Source organism: Stigmatopora argus, chromosome 21 (genome assembly GCF_051989625.1).
Source record: "Stigmatopora argus isolate UIUO_Sarg chromosome 21, RoL_Sarg_1.0, whole genome shotgun sequence".
Lineage (NCBI taxonomy): Eukaryota > Metazoa > Chordata > Actinopteri > Syngnathiformes > Syngnathidae > Stigmatopora > Stigmatopora argus.
The window spans coordinates 9,101,095-9,122,570 of NC_135407.1; the positions used below are offsets into that span (position 1 = coordinate 9,101,095).

The 21,476-nt window shown below is 37.7% G+C and overlaps 1 protein-coding gene across 3 annotated transcripts in view; it reads right to left on the minus strand.

The window, feature by feature from the left end:
* Positions 1 to 2,049: 2,049 nt before the first annotated feature.
* Positions 2,050 to 21,476, minus strand: part of samd12 (sterile alpha motif domain containing 12) — a 68,323-nt gene continuing 48,896 nt past the window's right edge. For all 3 annotated transcript variants that reach the window (XM_077591092.1, XM_077591091.1, XM_077591093.1), the window contains one exon: positions 2,050 to 2,727. In XM_077591092.1, the coding sequence (XP_077447218.1) occupies positions 2,696 to 2,727 (32 nt within the window). In that variant the 3' untranslated portion in view covers positions 2,050 to 2,695. The remainder of the gene's footprint in view (positions 2,728 to 21,476) is intronic.

A 21,476-nucleotide genomic window follows, 5' to 3' on the forward strand; every position in this document is an offset into this window, starting at 1 on the left:
TCAGCATTAGCTTCGATGGCGATAGAAAAGAAGGAGGAAAGAAAGGAGGACGGATATTGTGTACAGTTAAAAAGGATTTTTGATGGCTATATTTCTAAATAATATTTCAATTGTATGAGGTTATTATTGATGACTTTTTATGTGTCCCAGCTGTAGCTGCAGTAGAGGTTTTATAGCCATAAAATCGTTTTTGAGGGTTGGATTGATTCCGATAGCTGAAGGCGTCACTAGGAAATTCACGCACCGCCACTGCCCTAAATGAACAACACTACATAAACAACCACAAAGGGTTTATATCAAACTTCTTCATTGCCTGTAAAGACACTCAAATTTACCACTATGTGTGCACAAGTCGCAATACAGGACCGGTTAAAATAATAATAATAATAATATCTATTTTTTGTGCTAACTACAATTATGATCCATGAACTAATGAACCCTACTTCAGAGAAAAGTATGACCACGATATAGCCAGTTGTTGTTTAGCCTAAACAAATCAATTAACTGATGACTTTGTTAATCTTAGAACAACTGTATGTCCTGAAGGCCTGATCAATATGACTCAATCAGCTAGCAGGACTTTTTCCTGTATCAGCCTGTTCCTGCTATATCCCAACAATGAATGACCAGACACAGTGGAACCTGTCCACAAATGGAATTCCATTAAAAAAATGCAATTGCTCTCATAGGCAGCAATTTCTCCAATATAGCCCTTTTTTTCCAATTGACCATTGACCACACTGATCGAGGAAAGTCGTCCCCCCTATACAAACATCATTCCAGAATGTCAATATTTACAATTCCTATTTCTAAGTTGTAACAATGTTTGCTACACATAATGAATGTATACTCACGCACAGAGATGAAACAGCTGTTTGGTTTCATGACAGGCATTGGCTTTTAGGGTTAGTAAAGATACAATGTAGTAATATAACAGTGAGAGGCCATTATTAACATAGATATAACTGAGATTATCTTCATATAAATATGACAAAACAGACATTTCGGTGACAGACACAGCTGTCATCTTATTTGCCATCTTTGCTATTTTCAATATAGCTCATCTAAAAATAGTTTGAGAAGCTGACAAAGAATAAACAAAGCAGAGCTATACAGAGATATGTCAAAAGAGAAGAATATCTGTGATCTCTTCTGTTTTTCTTGCTCCTCGTTAACACCAAAAAATTCCAAGTCAGACTAACCTTTGGGTCGCCTTCAATCATTAAGTCAATGTAAAGTTTGTTGGCAGAATTGTTTACCTTTCTGGACAAAGGTTTTTGCGACATCACTGATGTGTCCTTTCCCTGGCCCCCCCTTCCACCTTTGATCAGGTTTTTGGTGATCCACTTCTTTCCCAAATGCCACTTGTTAATCCTAAATGTTTATACTGAGCTGTTTTTAACAATTAATGGTAGAATACTGGAGTGTATGCCTATTTTTGTTGTGTTTTTAAACATTTCACATTCAGGTGATATTGTCAAAAACATCTCTTTCAGCTGAAACTGTATAAAATAATATGCATGCTAACAATAGTATAGTTGGATAGGAACACTATGGACATTATGTGTAACAACATGTTATCTGAGGTCTTAGGCATATTTGTGCTTAAATATTGTACATAAGCACAAGTTATGGATACATATCAACGTGACACAAATAGATGCCAATATTTCTCTCCCATGTCACTAAGGCATCTTGAAACGTTAAGTGGGTTTTAATTTTACTTCATTTTAGGTTCATCAAACTGTGGTTAACTTTTCTATTTAATCTTTTAGGCATGTAATTTCTTAGAATATTTTCTGTACACTTAGTATTGTTGTGATGATGGAAACAGTTTTCATCTGTTTTTAAAGTATAACCTGGCATTCAAATAGCATCACAGAGGTTCACGTTGGAGAAATTTCCCCCAAAAACATGGTGTCCGTTGGTAATTGTTCAACATATTTGATTGCATAAAATAAATACCAGAAAATGTACATCAGGCATTGTCAAAAATGGTTTACGTTACACCATCCACTGTTTGCCCAGATAAAGGAAGAATTGAGAGCGTGCAACACACAAAATTGATGTTTAATGTGTCTCCCCTTTTGTGGTTGTTAGGATATGTTTAAGGGAATAATGTAGGATTTATGAGCAGTAATTGTCTTGCTATTTTACAAAGCCTTAAATTGGATTAGGAGCAGCCTTCCCATGTGGCAACATAAAACTTCAGTCACTACAGTGACGTTTGAGTGACAATTTTAAGGAGTCCCTTTAAGGTGTTAAGAATAAAATCTATTTCTGAAGGAGTAAAGCCATCTACAATACATAATATATTTTCATGAGTGAAGCAACACTGCAAAATGTGTTTTCATGATGTTAGCTGTCAGTGCTCTGCACAGGGATCTCATGTGATATCTTAAATCTATCCGGAGATGTAATGAATTGAGATATGTTTTATATTATGGAAACTGTTGGTCAGATTCCAGAACGCTGCCACGATTGTTTTGGACTGTGAGGACATATCAAGTTGGGACTTGTGGAAGGATTTTCAGGAGTGGCTACGAAAAATGTATGAGATTGTTTCCTATCTTTGCTCGGATGAGTTCACACGAAGAGCTGTGCACGAGGTCTAGGAAGTGGTCCGGGGATCACATGCAGATGGTCTCGTTTTAGGTTGCCATGGTAGTAGTCTTTAGCATACTTCTCTGAGAGCTTATGGTGAAGATGGATCACAATCCAGGGAGCCTTCAGAAAGAAAACACACACACCCACAACATATCAGAAAAGGTTATTGCTGAAACTGGGATTTTGCAAGAAAAACATTTCAGAACAAAGATTGAGAAGAGAGACACGTACTGACAACGTTGACAGAAAAGCAGGGGAAGTGGAAGGGAAATTGAGAAATGTGGCATAGATGGTAGAGGAAATTTGGAGTTTGAGATCAAACAAGCGAAAAAGTAGGGGCTTGAGATAACAAACATGAGCACAATGAGGCATAAAAATGGATCATGGTGATGGAATTAGAAAACTAGAAGAGGGCGCAGAAAGATAAGGGAAACGGGATAAAAGAGTAGGAGTGAATCAAAAGCAAGGGGACATAATTATAAATAGAATAGAGATATACATGGAAAATCAATGCAGCAAGCAACTTTGTGGCACAAGGCACTGCTGTGGAATCAGAAATATCTCACAAAAAATGAAAAAACGCAATAGCTAGAGCGTTTCAGATAAAGACAGGATGATGAGTGGAACAAATGAAGTGGAAGTATTATTATTGAAAAGTCAGTCAGCGCATTATATGTCAAGAAAAATAAATCTGACAGTCGTTCTCTTAACAAAAGCATCTAAAATGTGTGATGAAAGATCAGGAAAGGTATATTAATAATTATAAGTGATGGAGTTTCAATCAATATTCCTTCTAATTTTTCATCTTTCATGCATACAAACAACATCGCTGAGCACACTGAGGACCACTGTGAGCAACATCAGAAGTGCTCACTATGGCCACTCATCTGAATCACACCGGTCATCAGCAGGTGCATTTTTAGTGCCCAGAAACGATCTAGTCATCATAAAATGTAATGATTAATATGCAATAAGCTGCTTCGTAGTGTAGAGGTTCACTCGCCTGACTTCGGTGTGGGCAGCCGCGGGCTCAATTCCCGCTCCGTGGCGGTTTGATTGTGAGGTTGGGGTTATTCTGGGATGTTATTATATATGTGCATATTGGGGCACATATGGAATATGTGCATATTATTAAATCATTCTTACGAAGCAGACGAAAGCTGGCTTCAAGGACATTTAATTGTTTTCAGGACTATTGACTCGGACAGGACACCATGTTCCAGGCCAATGACTGTTGATCTGAGTTTGCAATGAAGATCTACGAAGGACTCTTAAATTGCTTTGACTTGGATTCCGGCAGATGGCGATAATCGAATAAACTTCCGAAAATACTCGCATATTGTTTAAAAATACTGTCGCTCGGGTTTTACCATATATGGAATTATGATGCTTATTTGTGCAAATTGTTACGCAGTTGTTTTGGTTTCCTATCCGCTCAGGTCACCTTGTATGTTTACTTGTGCAAATTCTTACGCAGTTGTTTTGGTTTCCGACCTGATATGCAATTGTTGTGGCAGTTGTTTTTTGACCTTAATGGTGTTATTCGGTTATTTTATGCAATTGTTTGAATCAGATTACAGTAAGTGTTTTGATTATGCGCGACTAAATGGACAGAGGAGGATGCTGTTTCTTCAGAATCATCTGGGACGAGGACGAAGTCAGGGTGGATTCTCCTTGCAAGTTTCGTAGCTGGAATATGTCGACGATGTCTCTCTGTTTTTATTAAAGTATACCTATTAATAAACCTATCAGTATGGTTGTTTGTCTCTTTGTGTGCCCAACGGCTGACTGGCGACCAGTCTAGGGTCTAGACTGCCTTTTGCTCGAAGTCAGCTGGGTGAGGCTCCAGCAACCCCCACAACCTTTTCAAGAATGCGCGGTATGGAAGGTGAAAGGTGAATGTAATATACAATAATAAAATATCTTAATAGAATATCTTAAAGAAGCTCCACAAAATGTTATCTTATTTTTCATGCCTGTCCTTCTCACTTCTCATTCAAATTACTTTTCTGCTGTCGCCTGGGGTAGTCGAGCTCCATTTACTCCATCTTTTTTTTCTCGGAATATTCGCTTAAAACTTTAGCTTCGCTGCATGTTTTGCAGAAAAGACCGTTCTCACCCGAAAAAGAAAAGATTATTTGATTATTTGCACATACTCCCACATCCATTCTAACTTAAAAGAAATGCAGTTCTTTTTTACTTTGGTTTGGGGAGTCGACGTATCATATTCACTTTAGAAGAGTTAGCATTAGCGTCACTTAACTCTGCCGCACTGTTCCAAGCGCAAGTACCGTCAATGCCGTGATTGGCCACGTAGCGTAATTGAATCGTATCCTATGATGGACACCTATCACTCACTGAATGACACAGCAAAAACTTATATAGTATATACATATATACATATACATATATATATATACAGACACTATTATCCCACAGACAAGTCTTGAGTTTCAGATTGGAAAAATACCCGAATTGTAAAACGGCATAATTAATGAGTGAAATTTTTTCCAAAACTGACCAAAAATTATGTTTTGATTTAGTATTCCCCGATCAAATTATAATAACGTCTTTGGAAGACAAGCACAAAATACAATGAATGGATATTTCAAGAGGATGTTTTTTCTTTACTCCAACATGCACTCAATTCTTTAACTGTCCTGACATTGCGTAAAATTGGAGTCCTTGGGCTGTCTTTGTTTTATTCTTGATAATCGCAACCCCAGTTTTTGCACTGTCACACGCTGATACCACAAACCAATATCCAGTGGAAGTTAGACAGGAATAACCCCAATTCCAGTCACATGTAAAAAGAAACAGAATGATTTACATATAATGTTCCTGCATTTGCATACACCAAAATTACAACCAAACTGATTCATTTATTTTCTGTCTTTACTCCTTGCTGACTTTGTATTGTGCTTTTTTAAAACTCGAAATTGGAAAATTATGTATTTTATCAACTGGTCTCTCAATGCAATTGATCACATTTTCTTAACAAGATAAGGGTGAGCCTGATACAGAATATCAGGTGGGTGGGCAGTTGGTATTTTGTGGTACCTGATGGTGGGGGCCGTCACGCTGGCCATGTAATTGAATTGTCTGGCTGTCTTGTCATGGGACCTAGGGGATCTGGCACCTGCATCTACGAGTAAAATGCAGCCCAGTAGTACCTGTCACAGATCTATGGAAAATAGCCCCACACCCTTGTGGGTTTCTTGGAACGATGCATTTGAAAGATTTGTCTTAAAAATACTTTAAAAGAGAGTATACTTGGAAAAATGATGCCACAACAAGACCTTGCTTCCCTATTGTTTCGGTAGTAGCAAGACTGAGCATACTTTAATTAGACACATGGAAATGCATTACCCACCAAGTGTTGCCATCAATTATCTATAATGATGTCATCAAGACATTCCCTTTCCCAGGGCATCTTGGGTCATGGATTATTGAGAATCATTTCAACCATTGTTGTTTAGATTGAAGAACATATACCAGAATGTTCTTTCCAAACAACATCAGAATAAATTCTCGACAAATCCAAAGAAATTTTGATGTTTGACAATTTTGTTGCTGGAGCTTTTCACAAATTTTAATGCAAATAATTATTAGGATAACAGCATAAAGAAATGTTGACAATATTAATGTTTTGTTTTGCATTTTGATCGATTTCTATTTGATTGTGGTCAACAAATTAATATATTGACCCTAAATTGATTCCTTTTTTTGTTACGCTACTGATGAGTACCAATCAGTCAAAAAGAAGACAGCAGAGCACTGTCTCATGCCTTCATTTTTGACATCTTCATTTCAAGAAATGTTTGCGTTGTCAGCCAAAAAGTCAAGAGGCCACACATTTACACTGTTCTCCAAACATTAAGTATCGTGATCTGAATCTAAATTTTGAAGGTTGTTTGCTTTACTATACACCCTATACACAAATTATTCTGCAATAGTGGTGAACAATAACGGGCAGTATTTCTCATCAATGTCATCTTCACAATGTATCTACGGGTTACAACTCATCGCAGACATTTCCATTTCTTCTGTACACATGCTCTGCATTATAATAGGAAGGGAGGTGCATAGTTCAATCCAAATATATGAGAGAATATTGCTGCTCTAAAATGCAAAATCAATAAAAGTTGAAGTTTTCACAGCTATGTTATATGGCACTGAAAAAAAGGACGATCACATCTTCATTTGGCTTTTATTACAGCAGTGTAAATTTATATGTACATGTAAATTACCATTATTTAACACAGTTCCAATAAACTGCTAAATTAATTAGTTGCTAAATGAACATATAAATATTTTACAGACAGTCATCCCTGAAAATGTACATAGTGGAAAATCGTGACCGGACGTTTGGTCGCCCGGGCGTTTGGTCGCCCGGACGTTTGGTCGCCCGGACGTTTGGTCGCCCGGACGTTTGGTCGCCCGCAAGTTTGGTCGCCCGCACGTTTGGACGCCCGCACGTTTGGTCGCCCGGACGTTTGGTCGCCCGCACGTTTGGTCGCCCGGACGTTTGGTCGCCCGGGTGAATATAATTTTGAGAGGTGGTTTCAACAGTAGATATTTAGATATTAAACTCACTCTCTCATGAATATAATTTTCAGAGCTGGTTTCAACAGTAGATATTTAGATATTAAACTCACTCTCATGAATATAATTTTGAGAGCTGGTTTCAACAGTAAACTCTGTCATGTTGTCAAACGTCCGGCAACCAAACGTCCGGGCGACCAAACGTCCGGCGACCAAACGTCCGGGCGACCAAACGTCCGGGCGACCAAACGTCCGGCGACCAAACGTCCGAGTACCGTGGAAAATATATGAAAATGACCTCATATTGGATTGAGATATTTTCCCCCTGTTATATGTATATAACTTAAAAAGTGTGTGAACTCAATGGAGATAGTAAACAATGTGCTTTGTAATTTTTCTGCAATTGCTTTTGCCGATCAAGGCATTTTCCAAATGAGCAGATTTTAAATCATACTCACTTTAATATATGGTACCTGCTGACCTGCCGACTAAGTCTTGCCCCCCGCATTCACTCGCTTCGCAGAGGAAGAAAGGCTCTCCCCACTGCCTTTAAGACGTGGAAAGGTGAATTGGCTTCAAGATTTAGAAGAAATCCATTGTTTCCAAACCAGTTTGGAGTTTCAGGGGTTGAAAATCCAGCATTAAAACATCCCAAAATCCACTTTTCTTTAACATTGTACTTTGTAATGCCTTCATATGTGTGAAAATTTTATTCCTTATTTTCTAGACTTAGTTTGACCTGGAACAAGAATTACCTACATACATTTAAAAAGTATATTTCTGGCATAACTTGGACGTAAAATCTGAACTTTTGAGACGTAGAAAGCTAGATTTTATTTTGGCATTTCCTTTTTAGTCAGGATTCTTTATCTTATGTTTTTTAACCACAAAAGCAAAGGTATAATATTGTTGCTTCTGTATTTTTCTGCTTTGAGTTTAGCACCACGGAACTGGCAAGCATAGTTCAGAACCATTTCTTATTGGTGCTGCGCCATTTTGCAATATACCTCTCCTGAAAATGTGTCCTACTGGGTGACAAAAGCGGTAGATCAAAACTACGTAAGGTTTATTGTTAAACATTTCCTTCCAAGTGGATGCAAGAACATGCGAATAAGGTGGTTATATGCCAATATGGATTAGGATGACTGTATTGTATGGTTTTTAGAAGTTGTCCCATATTGTGTTTAGATGGTTGCAATCTCTAATGGTATAGTTATGCAAGATATCTCACAAGATCAGTAGAATAAATACCGTATTTTCATGACTATAAGGCGAACATAAGTCTTAAATTTTCTCCAAAATAGACAGGGCGCCTTATAATCCAGTGCGCTTTATATTTGGACCAATACTAAAATTGTTATCACGATAAAATAAAATAAATCAGTCGATAGGGTACACCATCCTCTACAGCTCTCACAACTACGGCAAGCAGCCCCTGACTCTACTATTTCCCCCGTAAAAAAAGTTCTGCGCAGTGACTGCTGGGATATGTAGTTCTTTGGTCAATACACCCAATGGATTGTGGCCTGTATACATCGACATCAACACAGCTTGACGAAGCATGGAAAGCAGCCTTGGAAAAGTTACGCTAGTTACTAGCTAGCTACTATTTGCGAATGGATTGTGGCCTGTATACATCGACATCAACACAGCTTGACGAAGCATGGAAAGCAGCCTTGGAAAAGTTACGCTAGCTACTAGCTAGCTACTATTTGCGAATGGATTGTGGCCGCCTGGATGAAGGTATAAAACTCAGAAAATGAGGACTTTGATGGATTTGTGAGTGATGATGACGTGAGTACATTGTAAAATGGCTAAATAAAGTACAACCGAACTCAGTTTTGCTTCTGTTGCCTTTTTAAAAACGTGTTTTTAGCGTGTGGGTGTAGCGTGTGTGTTTAAAATGGTGTATGTTTTGCCATGCCTGGCTGCGTCTATAAAAACGGTGCGTCCTTTGTGTGTGTAAAATACAGAAATAGCACTCGTTATTGACACTGCGGCTAAAAATACGATGCGCCGTATAGTCGTGAAAATACGGTAGTTGAGTAAAGAATAACTTGTAATTTGTTTCCATCATATGACAACACCAAACATTTAAAACTGGTATTTAACGAATGCTCTTTAAGACATATGAGACCAATGAGATTCCTGCAGAAAACAAGAAACACCAGTCAGCAATCCACTGATTGTAGGACAAGAGATTGGTGAAAAGGTGCCCTCTCAATGGGTTGGAATGAAAACCCGCAACCACTGAGGCCCTTCATGGAATAGTTTGCCCACCCCTGGCATAAGATGTGGTAGCATAAGTTTGCATACCCTAAAAACTGGGACATTTCCTGTTTAGCATTAAAATAGTAGTCACAATCACACTCATGTTAAATGGCAGCAAGCACCAAACTTCTAACTATTAAAGTGTCCCTGAATTACCCCCAAAATCAGTTTAGCTGATCTAGTGTGCTTTTGTTTTATGTATACGTTTTCATGCATACTCAATAAGTACAAAAATCAGCACTCTCGTGTGCATGCTTCAGAATGAAATGATGTTCTGTGCCACTGGCATGTTTCCTCTCCAGGATTCCTTTAAAGGTCTGTTATTGTTTATCACAACAGAGTCAGTATCCTCCCAATAGAGGGCTTGGGGATAAGCAATATACTCAGAAAACTGAAACAGAGGCTTTTACCATATGAAAGGCAAAGGGAGAAAGCAACGAGGGAAATGAAAAGGGGATGAGAAATAAGATATCTATGATGAGAAGGGTATAATTCTGGAAGATAGAAAGAACAGGGAGGAGAAGATGATGGAGGGAGAGTAGGAAAAGTGAGAGCAACCCAGACGACATAGTTATATTCCCCAAGTGACTTGTGACTTGTTGGCTCTTTGCAACTTCAGCTCTAAGGATTACTGCATTTACACTTTTGCTTAAAAATAGCTTGAGTGAGAATTTATTTAGTTTGAATATCCCATCCAATATTGTGTTTCCTGAGACATATACCTTAGGCTACAGCTAACAGATAAGATAGAATGTTTCTCAAATTCAAGCACATGAAATAGTTTTGAATTGCATCTCTGTTAGACATGATCAATGGTCCAAAAGATGTTGGACATAAACAAATGTCATTGCCTCGCCAGGAAAAATGAAAATGAAACACTGGATTAACCAGATTAACGTCAGCATTTCTGTTAAAATGTGTGGATCCAACCATAGTTCTACTAATAGGTTGCATAATGTATACAAATTTAGTACGAGTAGGCCTCCATAATCAATATGAAATGTGGGACTGATGTTGTAAAAAAACACTTATTTCCTTTGCTAAAAAAATGTGGAATACTATGTCACTAAAGAAAATATTATGCATGAGGTCCCAACAACAATCTATTTAATAATTGAATGTATATGTATGTGTGTATATGTGTATATGTGTATATGTGTATATGTGTATATGTGTATATGTGTATATGTGTATAGGTGTATAGATGTATGTATAGGTGTATAGATGTATGTATATATATATATATATATATATATATATATATATATATATATATATATATATATATATATATATAAAACCCAATTCAATTATTACATGGATTGTTGTTGGGACCTCAAAACTGATCATAACCACTCATGGTTTGAAAAAATGACTAAGGAAAGAGTAATTCAGTTATTGATCAACTATCAAAATAAAAGAAAGAGTCATTCATTATCTATAAATCTTATACTCAAGAGAGTTGTGGAGGTGTTGGCGTCTATCCGTGAAATAACTTTTACACCTATTATTTGATGAATTGACTTAGATTAAAACTGAGATCATTATTTTCCCCAAATCCTAAAAGATTGGCATGTGAAAATGAATGCAAATACTAAAAACTGCAGTAAATTATCCTACCGCAAATGAGTCAATTGGGGTAACATTAAAGAGTTAGCCAATATATTTCTTGCAGGCATTTGACAATCTGCTAAAACCTGATGAAGAAGACATTTTGAACCACCAATGCTAATGTGTAGACTCTAAATCGCTGCCAAGATACGGGACATTCGATCATTTGTTTTGAAGGTCAAGTTATCAGATGTGCTGAATATGGTTGCCTGTTTACATGAATTGATCAAAGTGAATGATGTCACTGCAACACTTTCTAGGACAAGCTTTTAACTAATTGTTAGATTCTTAACTCTGGGGGAAAACGTTTGTTAGCACAGAATATCCAGTTTGCCATTTGGAGAAATCTGTCAAGTGTCTTTAGAGCATACTTGAAGAAAAAGATATTGAACAGGGCATGTTAAAAGTTAATTGCACTTAAATATAAGCTATGAGAGGCCTTAAAAGAGGCAAGACAAAAAGCTTGGCTTCTGTTTTGAAGCAAGAGACGATCTTCAGTAGCTGAGGTTAAAAGGGGTTCGTCAATCTTTGCCACACGGCAGATCAAATTTTCCACAGAAATGTGATGACTAGACAGAGGTTTGAAGGGATAGAAAAGTGAGAAGAAAGGTTCCAAACAAGGAAGTGACTTCGGCGAATCAAAACTTTGATTTTCACTTTTAAGTTTGGCTTTTGTCTCACTTTCAGTGGCTTTTAGAGGTCTGGAACTTGATGACCTCACAGGTGCAATGGCAGAGAAAACCACATCAACTATTATTTCTTTTGTTACAGCTATAATGGGACCGCATTGTTCCCCCTCAAGTCCCTGATGGGAAGCTTTTCTGCAGTTAAAAAAAGGGGGGCTTTGAATGTTATTTTTTTGTTCACGCTTTGAAATTATTCATTATGCTGGAGAAGTCTATGACATGGTAATTGATTTATGAGCTCACACTAAATTATCTATGATCAGGAGAAGGTAGTTTTCAGAGCTTCATCTAATAGCTTTTTGGATGAGCACAGTGAGTAGGATCAATGGTTAAATTCAATGCAGAAGCTTAACAAATTGTGTTTTTTTATTTTCAAAGTGGTTTAAGGGTAAACTTTTTTTAGGGTCATGCACCTGAGTTTTAGTTTTTTTTCTTTTTAGATTAGATTATCGCTTTTTTGTGCTTAACTCTTTATTAAATTATTAGTTTGTTCCCTTTTATATCTAGGCTAACTTACAGGTTGGCATTTCCTTTACGATTTTGCGAGTTCTCTTGATGTCATCATAAATTTTGACTATGACTGAAACTGTGTAGCGCAAACTATATCCAGTTACTTAAAAATAACACATCTTACCAGGTGATGCATCTACAACTAAATTAACTACAATTTAAAGAGTCCCAGTTCAGAAAATTTGTTGAATCAATGTTGCAGACAAATATATTGTTCTATTATTTGTTGTGATATTCTCCATATTTATCGTATTTTCACGACTATAAGGCGCACCGCATTATAAGGCGCACCCTCAATGAATGACACATTTTATTTTTTTCCATATATAAATGTCTATTTTGGAGAAAATTTAAGACTTTTAAGTGCGCCTTATAGTTGTGAAAATACGGTAATTAGCCTATTTTTTTTCTTCATCATGTGACCAATAACTCTGAAAATATAATTTCAGAAAAATCCAGGAAAAATGAAGTAGAATACCTCTGTTTTGGGAGATCAGACTTTTGAGGTGTTGTATTCTCGTATTAACCCAAAAACAGACGGCTACATTTAAAAAAAGGGTAAGTAAATAAAATGTGTATCTCTTAAAATCGAGTGCTTAACTTTAGAAAAATAAAATATACAAACAAGGTTAGAGGTTCTTTTTTCTGTCTACCACCTTGACACTAGTCACAAACAACATTACAACGCTACATTTAAAAAAGGGTAAGTAAATAAAATGCATATCTCTTAAAATCCAGTGCTTAACTTTAGAAAAATTAAATATACAAACAAGGTTAGGGGTTCTTTTTTCTGTCTACCACCTTGACACTAGTCACACACAATTCTACATCGTATATTTTAATTTACCACCACACAGACAGCTTTAGATGTTAACATTGTTGCCCTCTTACCTTTGACTGAACCACACTTTTTGCCAGTATTATTTATCATCTCACTTTTGATTATTAGTAGCAAGAGTAGAGTATCCAGCCAGCCAAGATGGCCTCTGATTATTGTATTTAAAAAAATATATGTCAAAAATAAATATGAATGAAAACAACAGATATTTGAAACATTTCAGGTACTAATTTGCAAATGACTCTATACCTGGGAGGGGAAATTATTAATAAAATGAAAATGAGACTTATTCACAGAAAGAAAGCTTCGGAAATAACTTAAGACACACATGACTTCCATTTTTGGAGCCCTTATCTGCAATCAGTGAATGTGAGTCTGGAAAACTAAGGACAGTGTACTGTATTGTGTAGATTTAAGTGCAGGATAAGTCCACAACATTTACAATTTATTAGTAAAAAAAATATTTGAAGCAATCAAAAATGGTTAATTTCCAAGACCAGGTTTAAATTGAATGGGTGCAGAGTCTGGGTTTAATATCAACCTTTAAAGCCCACAATTTATTTTGCGTTTTTTTTTTTTTTTTTAATTTTTGTTTAGTCTCTTTATATATGTAGAAAAAATATTATTGTTTTTTCATATTAGGCCCCAAAACATGTGATTGAACAAATATGCTATTTACTGGCACACAAATGACAAACATGGTTAACGACAGTTTTGGTTCTTCAATTATATATGCATGTTTTTTTCTTAGTCGAATAAAACTGAATGAACATTTCATCTCTGCATTTTTGGTTATATTTTCTTTTTTGCTCTGCTTCAAAAACACCACGTCATCAGTTGCAGCCGTGATTGTCGGCCTTTTTGGGTTAACTATGGGCCATTCGGAGCAAAAAATAGAAAATAAACATTTGCCACAACAAGGGATGAAGGAGAAACTGACAACCTTTGAGTTGGGACAAGACTATTCGACCCCCTGAGTCATGCCATCCCAACTCTAAAGAAAAATTGAATACGATGCAGATACATAAATAAAGACGAAGTAAAATCAAGGCTTCCTCCAAGGAACAAAGTAATGAAAGGGAAAAGTCATTTTTACTCCATTAAAAACTTTTGGAACAGTTTAATTTGTCTTGAGTATCTCGGGGATTCGCGGAGTCTAAACTAATGTGCTTATCTGGTAATTAAATAAGCAATAAACCAGACAATTAGTGGCACCAGTGCATATCAAATACTTGTTGGTGTTTGGGAGTGTGCCATTGACCGTTTTCTTGCATGGTAATTACATCTTTCTAAGCATGTATACGGTACTTGGACGTTTCGTCGAAAGACGTTTGGTCCCCGGACGTTTGGTCGACGAGACGTTTTGTCGACCGTACGTTTGGTTGACTGGACGTTTAGTCGACCGAACGTTTGGTAGAACGGACGTTTGGTAGAACGGACGTTTGGTAGAACGGACGTTTGGTAGAACGGACGTTTGGTCGCCGGGTTGTTACTGTTGAAACCAGCTCTCAAAATTATAATCATGAGAGAGAGTTTAATATCTAAATATCTAATATCAAAATATCAACAGCAAACTCTCTGTCATAATTTGACAGCGAGTGAACCCGGCGACCAAACGTCTGTTCGACCAAACATCCGTTCGACCAAACATCCGTTCAACCAAACGTCCGGTCGACCAAACGTCCGGTCGACCAAACGTCCGGTCGACCAAACGTCCGGTCGACCAAACGTCTTTCGACAAAACATCCGGTCACAGATTTATACAGACACAAAGTGTGAGCTCTTAAGGTGACATGACAAAGATGTACTAATTTTCACAACGCACGACTGGGAAAATGTCATGTCAAAATTCTGAACACCCAAATAAAAACAGAAATGTTTAACAGACAATTATAAAAAAGTAAAACTATATTTATATACATATATATATATACAAAGAAAAACTGAGAGATATCTTCTGACTCCAAGCATATTATGTTTAATCTGTTATGGGACTCAACTGTTACACGCCGCTCTCAGGTGTTGATTAACATTCTGTTTAATTTTGGTAGTTTCTTATTATGCCCTGTATACGCTACGGCAATCATGTCTCCACCGTAAACAACTGAGTGCCCACACCTCTGGGTCATTAGCCTTCGTCTTATATACCCATCTGTTTCAATGCTCTTTGCCAGTGTGTCATTTTTGTTGTTGGAAGCTAAGTTACCACATAGATATTTGCCTTGTGATTTCTGTACTTTGGTCTGGCTGTATGTGTTTTTTGATACTACGTATATTTGTTGCATCTTTTAGCCAGCCTGTGATCAGCTGCACGGGAAATAAACTTTTGTCCATGACCTGCCTCTCGCTGTCTCATATATTTAAGTCCCACTGTGTGTTCCATGGTCACATCAACGATATCACACCTTCCAATGTGTCTTCTTGAGAGGACAACACTTTAATATCTTCCACTATCTATGACATGCAACTGAATTAAAACAACTTTTTTGTTCAACATAGGACATTTAGAAATTTGCAACAATACCAAGTGTAAATGGGTGTTTTTTTTGCTTTCGATTATATCAAAAAAGAAAATGTTTTCCATCATATGCCACAGGTGAGAGGTGATATTTTTGGTGTTCACACAAAAGCAAAGTTCATAAAGTGTAAACAAAAGAATACTTTTTTTTCTCCAAAAGCGAAGTAATATTTTACTAACAAAACAAAGCATTTTACATTACATAGAATTTTCTGGAATAAAAATTTATTCTTACAATTACAGATGTTTACATTGTTCACTGTCAGTTTGATGCTAGAATTATATAAAGAAATGCAAAAATAAATACTGTTGGATACCATAATTTGGTCCTTTGGAGTTCTATTTAATGCTAAATTGTGATTTGATGTAATTAGATCATTTTTAAAGGGTTTCGTTGGTTGTTTTCTTTGATGAGCATGGCAAACAAATTCCGGAATTTACATATAACGTACTGCTCTACTTACGAAAAATCCAAGTTACGAAAAAAGTTCTGGGCCCAATTAATTACGTGTATAGGTAGTGTACCTCGATTCAAAAACATTCACACAAAAACAAAACCATCATGTGTAATGCATACGGTTAGGGTGCTAACTCGAGCACCACTACAAAACAACTAAATTGGCGCACTGGCAACAACGAAAGAAAGAGGTGTGCAAGGACGAGGGCTAATGACACACAGATGTGGACACTCAGATCATAGGGAGAGGCAAGCTGCCACAGTGAATACAGATAAACACAGGAGCTCACCAAAATAAAATAGGATATTAAACATAAATCAATGCCGCTGAGACCGACGAGTGACGTTAGATCACCCCCCATTCCGACTTCTGGTCCAGCTAATGACGGATCAGGCCGAAGGGAGGCTGACCTTCCATAAGGGTCTTGTCCACAATGAAGTTAAAACAATTCTGTCCTTTCCACCCACCCATGTTCACCGTGCATCCCACTCGTGAGTGATTGACTATTCTGTATTTGCTGTGTGCACTCACTGACTCTGTGGCATTAAACTTGTATTAACTGAATACATGACGAATGCTTTCCCACGGGGATCAAACCTGCAGATGTTATACCGCGTCAACCTTGTGATAGACACCTTAACCTTAGCATCGTTAAGTATGCATCATACCAAGCTGGCTATGTGTAAATGTATGTAGTGTTACTGTCAGGTTGTGTAGGTCCCAGTGACTACAGATGAGGGCACCTTAAGATGGAGGAGCTATGAGCTGAATATTAATCACACTGCATGTGTGGAGTTGGAGAGGGACTTGAGGGATTGCAGTAAAGTATTACCTAGGGGGATGTATCCTATATATACATTCATCAAACATCGGTAGTACTGTGCATAAGGCTGAAACAGGGCACAATATGTCTGCCTGCCCTGTGGGATGAACACAGTTATCGTTGTATGCATGTGATTTGAGATTACACAACCACTGGATTGAATCAGCAAACTGCTTCAACCTCCTTGCAGTGGTGAACATGCTACCTTTAAGTTTGAAAAACATCTGGGTAAGCAAGAAAAAATTAAGGGGGAATTTGGGAAGGATGAATGGTATCAATTAGTAGTTGATAAATTTTAGAGCCAAAGATTACGTGCTTTGATTTGAAGCGGCATCTGAAGCACAGTCAGGGGACAACATGCGTATCAAAGCCAAAAAAATCAAAATCAACAAAACTTGAGTGGTTAGCACGTCGGCCTCAAAGCTCTGGGGTCCTGGTTTCAAATCCAGGTCGGTCCAACTGTGTGGAGTTTGAATGTTCTCCCTTGCATGGGTTTTCTCCGGACACTCTGGTTTCCATCAAACCCATGACTGTGAGCCTGATGTGCTAATCACTCGTCCGCTGGGCTGCCTGCAACCAGGTTGCTAAAGTAAGAAAAAAAGAAAGACTTTTGTTTGATTTTGAAAACACCAGACTTGTGTTGTGACATTGTTTGGCTATGTGTTGTCAGGGAAACTGACACTGAAGAGAACAGCTGTACATTACGCTGATATTGTTAAGTTGATAAATATGTCTTAAGAAACTGTTATAATGTGGACGCCTGGATCTTTGAGACATGTGTGTGTTCTCTTTCTTATTAAATTAAGTAGGTGTAGTTCAGGTAGGTAAATCACTTGTCCAGCTGAGTGAGCACATGGCACTAGAACAAAATCTATTTGACCTTTTTTGGCTTGCAGACATGAGTCAAAACAATTGTGTGCTAAATTCAGTATCATTAAACCAAGGTGTTTCATTGTTCATTACCAGCAGAGGAGAAAATTTGTTTGTCTTCATGGATCACTGGATGGAAAGCAAGCAGATTGTACACAAACTAATCCCACCACTAACTCTGACAAGCAAACAACGGACAATCAAACTAAGGGGCCATCATGACTACATCGTATTACAAGACCATTGGTAGCCATTATATTGTAACTTATGTTTGCCAGCTGCAGACAATTGACGGACAACTAAGAATTACAGTTTCTGCCTCTTTATCTTCCTGTTTGACTTGCTTCTGCACTCATGTGATTGATGGCTGAATGCAGGCTTCAGTGCGTAGGAGATGAAGAGAGAGTAGCTACAATGGCCAACAAAAACGGCTCAGAAAAGAGGAAAAAGACACAGGGAATTGAAAAGAGTGAATAGGCATTGTTCATCTTTGGCGCAATGAGCTGCCGTTTGTTCTAAAGAATTATTGTTGTCTGCTTCAATAACACTTGCATGTTCTTTGGAAGTTATACACGTTAAAAGTTAGTCATTCAGCATTCCGTCGAGTGCAGTTGCATTTGAATGATTATGGCTCACAAATTTGGGGTGACCTAGTTCCTTAGCAGCTTTAAATAAGCATTCTGACCAAGCACTGATTTGTTCAAGTGTTTGCCAAGGCTAATAAACCAAACTCTTAAAGGCCTGCTCTGCAAAACGTTTGCAGAAGAAAAAACAGGAACACATTTTGATTGCATACATAAACAGACTTTCAAGATGAAAAATTAAATTTTGCCAAGTATAGGTCTGCAGAACACAATATTGTGATGCAGCTCATTTTGTGGTTGTAGTCAAGATGTATAAATTACATACTATAAATACATATAATGAACACAATGTGATTTATCAGCGGTGGCTGGTAGGATTTTTGGCAGGAAGGACACAATTTATCCAATCACCACTGATTTGAGGATGGCTATTGCAATTTGAGCACATAATGCAGTTAGAATGACTTCACACACAATTAAATACAATATTTAGGATAGAAGTAAAAAATACATTCTTAGTAAGTCACCTGCAACATGCCACAACCACTATTCATGTTTCAAAATTATCTTATGTACGTCTGACTCCCGTTCGTTGTCACGTAGCTCTGACGGTGTTTTTTGTTGAGTGTTTTCCAAGTATGGATAAAACAGTTTCCTCTTTTTTATCATCATGCCTCCCAAGAAAATTACCAGAGCGAATGAGGAGGAGGACATTGACGAGTTGGTCGTGGGGCACAAAAATGAACTCTCACCGGAGGAAGTAGAGTTAATGCAACACACATTTTTCCTCTGCATAGTTGAAACCGATGGCATACATAATTGGAGGACGGTTTATGACTTAAACAGTAGTCGAGACTCATTGTCTTTACCTTGTGACCTGTTGAATACGAAATGGAAAGTGGTGTAGAGGAGGGAGCCCCGAAGAACATGACTCTCGGGAGAATTTAAATATAAGTGCAAACTGGAGGCAGAATAAGGCATAACAAGGCACAAGTCAGTGTGAGAGAAACAGAGAGAGCGATTGATTGGCATGGAAGCATCTTGGGCTGGATTAACATTGGCTCTCGGGAGCCTACTGAATGGTAAATCTCGACTCTTCAAGCAAACATGGCAATTAGTATACTGAAACTAAAAATTATTTTGTAGCAGAAATTAATATAGAGTGGCCCGGAGGAACGAGTGGTTAGCGCGTCGGCCTCACAGCTCTGGGGTCCTGGGTTCAAGTCCAGGTCGTCCCACCTGTGTGGAGTTTGCATGTTCTCCCTGGGCCTGCACGGTACTCGGGTTTCCTCCACATTCCAAAAACATGCATGGTAAGCTGTTTGGACACTCTAAATTGCCTCTAGGTATGAGTGTAAGAGTGAATGGTTGTCGGTAGCCAGCCAATTACATGGCACAAGGAGACGCCCTGTGATTGGCTGGCTACCAATTCAGGGTGTCCACCGCCTCTGGCCCGGAGTCAGCTGGAATAGGCTCCAGCACCCTACGCAACCCTAATGAGGATGAAGCGGTTTAGAAAATGAGATGAGACTATTAATATAGAATGTATTTAATATAGTGTGCAGTATAACAAGTTTGAAATTAAAAACAAAAATGAATGGTTTCCCGGTTTCAGCACTACATTGATTATCCTTACTCCACCCTGATTCTATCTCTTGATTGAATGTATCTACTGTTTTTCAGGTGCCTGAACCTAAACAACAGCTGTGATAAACAAATTCGAACAAAATGCATACATGTGTGAGTGCTTCCATCAAAGTTTTGCTAAGAAGGTAATTTTATATATTGTTTTCCTTGTGTCAGTAAGAAGTTTTAAATAAGCACACGCAATCACAAGCCCTCCGAGGCAAGTCTTAATTACAGAAGCCGCTACTTCAGGCAATTTGAAAGCATCCGTGATAACCTAAGGTGTTTACATCATCAAAAAGCAGCTGTGCTTGCAGGAAAATTAAAGAAATTAGCACTGCTCATCACGCGCCAAGAGCGGGAAACGCTGACTTGACTCGACTTCAAATTTTCCCTATGTAACTCTGCCTGTGAAGACTAAAACACACTTTCTGTATGAAAAGCCAAAGGCCATTAGTTTTGACATGGATCCTCTATATAAAGTGAAATACAAGTCAAACCTAACTTACTTCAAGCAACCTAGCCTATGATCGCATTTGTTCCCAGAACAATATTGCTATTTGTTGGTTCACTGAACTTTATTTAGTAGATCCCCTCTCATATGAGTAGTGGACAGCATATTTTTCTATTATTGTTGAAACAGATTCTCATATCAATTAATTACCGTTTCAACATGATTTGGAATGTACACAAAAAAGTGTCTTAGTTGTTACCATGACAAGCCCGGCTGGCCTACGGTTTCCTCCAAATTGCAGAAATATGCTTGAAACCAACATAGTAATTTAGTGGTCATGGAAAGTGAAAAGAACAGGGAAGGTATAGGAAGCAGAATGGAATTTCAATCTAATCAGAGTGAGTAACGGGGCTCCAGTGCCAAGAGAAATGATACAGATTGAAACAAAAATGTAAAAGCTGAGTTTTATGAAAGTAATCCCACTTATCGAGATGATGACAAATGCTTATGGATAAAATCCCTGCCAACGTCCACTATACTTGTAAAGTTGGCACGGTAAAACGCAGTACAGTTTGAATGTGTACCAATAAAAGTACACAGGTTTGAAAGTTGAGTCAGTATCTTTTGCTTTAGATCCTGCATCGTGGTTGGGATACTGGAATTAAATGTGCCCAATACCTGCAAAATCTTGGTCAGAAACAAAAGCATTGAGGGAAAGTAAGAGAAAAATATGGTTTAAACTGGTTGATCAATTCAAAAATTACTGCTTCAAAGTATGGCATGACACAAAGACAAATCTCGGATATATTTTGGTCAGCTAACGAGACGACCTTTAACCAGGCGGCAAGTAGATCATTTGTATTTTGACACTCTGGTTATAAGAAAATTTACTTTTACAGCAGACAAAACCTACATAATAGCAGGCAAGCTTTCCGGAGAGAAAACTTGTATGTGTAGCCTTCAGAGATGTATTAAATGTTTGTCTTTGAGCAAATTTTGTGGCAAAAAATGGACTCATATGATGAGAACATTGAAATCTCAGGTGGCGAAGACCTATTGTCACCTGACAGCCATA